Below are 7,735 nucleotides of genomic sequence, written 5' to 3'. Positions count from 1 at the left end.
CACGCAGCAAGTGTGTAACAAGTCTTCATTCATGTATGCGAAGTATTGGAACTATTGAATTCCGTTGTTCGTCCGGTATTTCTTCATCAGAAAAAACCACCCAGAATTTCAGGTTGTTTCTATTCAATTTTTGTGATATAATCATATTCGCGACTCATCAGCGGGAGAAAGGTGAAGGGGAGCGGAAAATGCGGGGAATAATCCTCTAGTGATTCGGGAACAGAAGTCAACCGCGGGAACACAAGTCAACCGGGACACGGGGAAGCCGAAATTGCGATTTAAATTTTACGATAAAATTTTTTTCCGGGAACTAGGAAATGAAAGTTTTTTACCTAAGAAACTGACAACTGAGAAACTAGACCCCTGCGTTTCCCCAATCGTGAACGCCACGCACATCTGTTGCACGTATTATATCGGTTTCGCAGTAAATTGCCAGCGACATTTCTCGTATAATTTCTGATAGCAGGTGGCAAAAAAATACAATTCCAGCGAAGCTCCATACTATAGACATCTTCCCATTCACGTCCACCTCACACATCACATAAATGAACATACACGCTGGAAGAGGGAGGGGGAATTCTCATGTCGCAGACACAACTGTACGGTGCGATTCAGTCGTATTCTTCGCTCGTTGGTTTGTAATGGATATTCAAAAAAGGAAGCACTAGACCTAATCCGCACACGCACACACAAACGCACGCACACACACAAACGCACGAACACACACACACAACACACACGCACGCGCATGCGCGCACGCGCGCACACACACACACACACACACACACAGACGCACGCACGCACAGAGACATACACACACGCGCGCGCACACACACACACACACACACACACACACACACACACCTCTCAGGCTTTGTACGAGAACACGACGGTACAAGGACGAAAAATGCAATCGCTGGTTTGATGCTCTAACAAAATGTTAGAGGGCGACTCGGGACGAGTATACTAAGGAAATACTGCTAGATGAGAAATAAACTCTCTGAGAACTAAGTCTTATTGCTTGCCACCTATGGATAACACTCGAAAATTGTATGAGCGCATGTTAATGTGATGTCACATGTCGTGCTCTATTTTCCCAAAGCCCGCGCACCGCGTGTAGTGTGTAATATTTGATGTTATATGTTATCCTGATATATATATATATATATATATATATATATATATATATATATATGTGTGTGTGTATACATATACATATAATAAATTGATATCGTTTGTACCGTATACAGCTCATACAACACAAAACACACATTTCCTTTCGGAGAATTACGGAATATATATTCAATTACTGTTACTCCTTATTGTCCTATATGTAATTGTATGTACAAATCATATGCCACATGATATATTACACGATCACACGCACGTACTCACACGCACGCACGCACGCCCACACACCCACATATTATCAAGAGTCCATAATAGAATTCTATTATATTCCATAATAGTCTTCTATTATGGACTCTTGATATTATGGGGTCACTTTGGAACGTAGTTGTTCTATAGTATCACAGCTTTCACTACGTTGTATACATATATATTTATATAACGCGTATCTCAGATATAACAATAGGTAAACGAGTATTCAACAGTTCATATGTATACGTCCATTTCTCTTAAATAAGGTGCTAAACGAATAGCAGTTTAGCACGCGACTAACTGTTCATATACTCTCACAACTACTAGCACGGGCGCACCTTTGCTAAGAGAAGAGACAAATGTGCGTTTTCCCTTCGGCGCAAAACCAGCGTAAATTGCAGATACGTACAAACAGGATAGACAAACGATCAAAGGCGCTATGGGAGTATGATACCGCCGGTCTTTGCGGCGTTCGGTCCAGATGAAACACTGGCAGAGTTATCCATTGAACTAATCCACTCCCCCCCTTCCCTCCCCGAGGCAAACGTAGTCATCTTGCCGTGTCTGTACCAAGCTCTCCCGCATCCACGCATATGCTCTACATGAAACACGTCGAAATTATATGAAACCACGTTCTCCATCCTTCCTACATGTAGCGCTCTATCCGTTCCTCCCTTACCTACAGGGGGCGCTACCTCCATCCCTCCCACACCTACAGGGGGCTCTACCTCCATGCTTCCAACAGGGGGCGCTACCTCTACCCACTTTCTGGAGGCTCCACTCACGCTATCACGAACAAAGAAAGTCTATGTGCGTGCCATTACAGGTATATTAAACCAACCACATTGGTTGTAATTATTGCTAAAATGATGGATGAAAGGTTAGGGAGCTACGAAGCTATTTCTTACTTTCTCTCGCTCGCTCGTTCTCTTTCCCGACCCTTTTCTCTCCCTCTCTTTGTTTGGCTATGACTCTCTCTCTCTCTCTCGCTCGCGCGCTCTCTCTCTCTCTCTCTCTCGCTCGCGCGCTCTCTCTCTCTCTCTCTCTCGCTCGCGCGCTCTCTCCCTCTCTCTCTTCCCCCTCTCTTACACTCGTGCATACGCGCTCCCCCGATCCATCTCTCTCCCTCTCTTTGTTTGTCAATGGTTCTCTCTCTCTTTCGCTCTCTCTCTCTCTCCCTCTCCTTCTTCCCCTCTCTCACACTCGTGCATACGCACTCCCCAACCCCTTTTCTCTATTTGTTTGTCTATGGCTCTCCCTCCCCCTTCCTCCCCTCTCCCTCTCTCTCTCTCTCTCTCTCTCTCTCTCTCTCTCTCTTCTCTCTCTCTCTCTCTCTCTCTCTCTCTCTCTCTCTCTCTCTCTCTCTCTCTCTCTCTCTCTCTCTCTCTCTCTCTCTCTCTCTCTGTATATCGCTCTCTCCTTCTCACGCTCGTTCTTACGCGCTCTCCCTACCCCTCCCTCTCATTATCTCTCGGCAGGTAATTCTACGCTGTAGGTAAATGACATACGCTGCGGACACCTGCTTGTATATAATTGCCACCTTCAGACTACACGCTAACCAATTTCCAATTGAACAACAGAGAGCATACCATTAGTTACGTGCCTAAATTGGCGGATTCCACTGTAGGCTTCGGGCATGGCACACGAGATCTTATTAGCGAATATAGCTTACTAGATATAACATCACTGTGAAGCTGAAATGAGAAAGATCAAGCGTTCAATTGCTGCGATGATACGGTCATATAGCAATATTAATCCTAGCATAGATTCACACAACTGAGATTCACTCATCCATCATTATGTTAAATAATATATATATATATACACATATGTGTGTATATATATAAGGCTATGGGCCCGTGTAGCACATGTTAATTCTTATTACAGCTGTACAACATTATGTGGGGCATATCACATCAAAATGGTTTACCAGCCACCGCGTTGGGAGAGCACGGTTTGCTGATTGATCCATTTAGGGTTAAACATGGGATGTTGACTATAACACGCACGCACGCACGCACGCACGCACGCACGCACGCACGCAAGCGCACGCACGCACGCACGCACGGACGCAAGCGCACGCACGCACGCACGCACGGACGGACGGACGCAAGCGCATGCACGCACGCACGCACGCACGCAAGCGCACACACATACTCGCGCACGCTTGCACGCAAGATGTCTCTGTAGCAGCCCTCGGTAGGTGTCACGACCGTCGCTCACGTGACAAATGCGTTCGTTTGCTCGCAGACGTAGCAAACTCCCCACGCGTCCAAGTCCATACATCCACTAAATCCCGACCAGGGCCCGTTCAGATTTTTCCCTTCCTCGCCAGCCTGGCTTTCTGGAAACGATAGAGAGAAAGGCAACGGTACAATTTCGCGTAGAAAGAGAAGAGACAGAAACACAGAGAAACCCCTGCAGCTCTATACACGCGCGCGCACTCTGCTGACTACCTGAAAGACATCTGATAGATTACAACAAAAAAACAGCGACGACTCTACCTGCAGCTTTTCGCGACAAAAACACCCGCACACAGCATGGCTGTGATGGCTAGAGACATCACTAATACGCGCGGACTAGAGAAAAGGTTAAACAGCATTGCTAAAACAGTAAGGCAGTAGAAGGTCAGACAAACTGCTAGCCAATGTTCTCTCTAACTATTAGTAGTCAGTGTGCGCAAATATCTTATGTTGTGCAAATTTTTTTCCTGCGACAAAGGCGGAATTTTTAATGAAGCCTACCTTTCCGCGTAAAATCACATTGCAAATTGGCCATTTCGTGGCCATTCGTTTTGGCAGTGCGTGCCGGGAAAAGCTTTACAAAAATAATATGGAGAATTTTTGGAGTTAGCACACGGCACGACTAGGTATTACGGTGGGAAATTAGCCAATGAGCGATAGGACAGGTCAAGCATAAGATAGTTTTTCAGTGTACGCTTAAATGTTTTATTTCTCGTTAGAAAGGATTAGAACTCTTTGCAATTGTTCATTTCAGAAACTTTGCTGAATCCGATAGTGTAATTATATAAGCGGCTCGTCTGGGGTGCATTGCTGGGTCGGGATTTTCAAAAGAAAGCCTACTTCTTCGCGTAAAATCACATTGCAAAGTGGCCATTTCGAGTGCGTGCCGGGAAAAGCTTTACAAAAAAAATATGGAAGAATTTTGGAGTTAACAACATATATGGTGTCACTTGCGACGTGGATTCAGAGGATGGCATTGTGATTTCTCAAGAAAAAACTTCCGCTGATTTATGGGAGCCAATGGGAAATGATTTCCCACTGTGGTACCCATAGAAATATATAGAGACTACTATATTATTTCTATAGCGGGCTCTCATTACCACATCTCGCGCCCATGCCGCCGAAATTCGAACAGCATCCTCTCACAGCCTCCACATCAGTACCACCGCGTGTTGGAGGACGAGGTCAGCTGAGCGCCGACCACCGCAATCCAATTAGATTAGCAATTCGACTTTAATTAACGCTGTTTGCGTAAGCGATGCGCAGTAATGGCGACGAGACTAGCCGCTGTAAATAAGCAATTATCCGGTCGCCGGTCCCGTCAGCAGTCAGTGCATAACAGCCCGGCATTTTACGACCCCTGCAAAACTGGGGGGGGGGGGAGCAACTCATACGCTGGTATTTTTAATGTGAGAGACGCGAGAAATGGCGTTGCGGGAAACCAGAACAGGGGGAACGGCCACATCGATTGCGCATGACAGTGTTAGTCACTCGACACTCGCGTGCTTATATTTAACGCTTTTTTCGCGTGCTTTTATTTACGTCTGTGACACGTCTAAACGTCGCTCTCTGTGTTAAACAGTCGCAGACACAACCCACTACTACCACCCCGCCCACAGCCCCGCCACTACACTCCCTACCCGCTGACCCCACACCCCATCCTACCCCACCCCCACCCCGACACTACTACTGCCCCGCCACTACCCCACCCACACCCCCACCACTGCCATCCGCAACGCGGTATCATGATGACGGGAAGACGAAGCATGAGAGAGAAAGTCCGATGCCAAGCTCAATAATACTGTGAACGCTGGCTCGACAAGGAACAAGGGGAGGGGGTATGGAACAAGGGGAGGGGGTATGGAACAAGCCGCAGCAGCCATTATGTGACAATCCGCTAAATTAGCCATTTCATGTCTATTTTTCTGTCTACTTCTTGTCTACTTCATGTCTATTTCATGTCTATTTCATGTCTATTTTTTCATATCTATTTCATGTCTATTTTTCATCTTTTAACCATTTCATGTCTATTTAATGTCTATTTTCCATGTCTAATTCATGTCTATTTTTCATCTTTTAGCCATTTCATGTCTATTTTTCATCTTTTAGCCATTCCATGTCTATTTTTCATCTTTTAGCCATTTCATGTCTATTTTTCATCTTTTAGCCATTTCATGTCTATTTTTCATCTTTTAGCCATTTCATGTCTATTTTTCATCTTTTAGCCATTTCATGTCTATTTTTCATCTTTTAGCCATTTCATGTCTATTTTTCATCTTTTAGCCATTTCATGTCATGTCTCTAGTCATTTTTCCTGATTGCTCAGCCTGCGACGGCAGCAAGCCGACAAAGGACGCCTTTTCACGGGAATAACTGTTCGGCTTCAGAGGATAAACGGAAGCCAAGGAAACGGAAGCCGGAAAGGTGACATTTGCACATCGCTCGTTGGAACTGCAAGCTCAATCAAGAGTCCGTAATAGACTCGTATGGCTCTTGTATTATGGATTCTTGATCATATCTACACGAGGCGCGATGTATGGCACGAGCCACGTACTGCCACTTACGGTTATGTTCGTATGTTACGGCATTGTTTGTATGTTTAGGCTCACGGCCGCGTCGGGTTCACATATACCTAGTCACAATGTGATATATACCCTAGTCCCACTGTCACATATACCTAGTCACAATGTGACATATACCCTAGTCACACTGTCACATATACCTAGTCACAATGTGACATATAGGCCTACCCTAGTCACACTGTCACATATAGGGCCTACCTAGTCACAATGTGACATATAGGCCTACCCTAGTCACACTGTCACATATACCCTAGTCACACTGTCACATAGACATGCTCACACTGTCACATATGCCATAGTCACACTGTCGCATACACATGATCACACTGTCACATATACTTAGTCATAACGTGACATACACATGACCACACTGATACATACACCTAGTAATACTGTGATATATGCCTAGTTACACTGCGACATATACCAGTCACCACGTAAAACATGTACACCTGTCTGACAGCAAACTGTCTACGTATACCTAGTCTCACTGCGACATCTCTACGCCACACGCCACAGTAAACAGCTAACTAGTAACCAATACACCAAACTTCACTGCCATATTTTTGCATTTGTATAGTAACAGCATACATCACATCTCGCTACGTCTCAGTATGGTATGATGGTATCAGAAAGGCTTTCAGTTCCCCGCGCGTTCAGTTTCTATTATACATTCGTAGAACGAAGATCGTTATTTCCATTGACAACGCCAGAATCCGAAATAAATCAGCCAGGGTGGGATATGCTCACACGCGCTAACGCGTAGCAAACTTGAGAATGAATGAGGGTACACTCACGCACGCATTCACGCACGCACGCACGCACGCGCACACTCACTCATGTGCGCACCCAGTAGCTACGCACGCACTCACGCATGCATGCACCCGCTCACTTGCGAGTGCAGGCGCGCAGCCACGCACGCACGCGTGCACGCACGCACTCACGCAATCACGCACGCGCACACTCACTCATGGGCGCACCCAGTAGCTACGTACGCACTCACTCATGCATGCACCCGCTCACTTGCGCGTGAAGACGCGCAGTCACGCACGCGCGCACGCGTGCATCCACACACACTCACTCACGCACGCATACACTCGCCCACTCATACGTGCGTGCGTGCGTGCGTGCGTGCGTTACACTCTCTCACTCACACGCGCACGCGTCACCGTACAATCGCAAATTGGATCGACGACAGCAACGAGAGCAGCGACGTGCACCGGTGCTGCTCCTAACAGCATACACGCGACCCTTCAGCACTAAGCATCGTCGTAATACTAAAGCTGATAGGGTCTATGTCTTCCTGGGTACTGCCGGACACTGCGGTTGCTAATAACAACAATCAACAAACAATAATGTCAGCAACAATAACAGCAGTTAGTAGCAACATTAGTAGCAGCAACAACAACAGCAGCCGCAGTATCCGGCAGTACCCAGGAAGACATAGACCTTATGAGCTATACTAAAGCGTCGTCATCAGTGGCACACGTGTAGTAAGCATATCACAGGCATCAAGACAGCATATCTATA

The 7,735-nt window shown here is 46.3% G+C and overlaps 1 protein-coding gene across 1 annotated transcript in view; it reads right to left on the bottom strand.

Annotated features, from left to right (window-relative positions):
• Positions 1 to 3,492: 3,492 nt before the first annotated feature.
• The window catches only part of LOC106813886 (formin-2-like), a 35,301-nt gene continuing 31,058 nt past the window's right edge, over positions 3,493 to 7,735 (bottom strand). Inside the window, exon 15 of the mRNA XM_014818131.1 lies at positions 3,493 to 3,724. Coding sequence (XP_014673617.1) covers positions 3,692 to 3,724 — 33 coding nt within the window. The 3' untranslated portion in view covers positions 3,493 to 3,691. The remainder of the gene's footprint in view (positions 3,725 to 7,735) is intronic.

Source organism: Priapulus caudatus, unplaced genomic scaffold (genome assembly GCF_000485595.1).
Source record: "Priapulus caudatus unplaced genomic scaffold, Priapulus_caudatus-5.0.1 Scaffold839, whole genome shotgun sequence".
In the NCBI taxonomy this organism is placed as follows: Eukaryota; Metazoa; Priapulida; class Priapulimorpha; order Priapulimorphida; family Priapulidae; genus Priapulus; species Priapulus caudatus.
The sequence above is the reverse complement of the archived record's forward strand: the minus strand, read 5'-3'. Positions and strand labels throughout refer to the sequence as shown.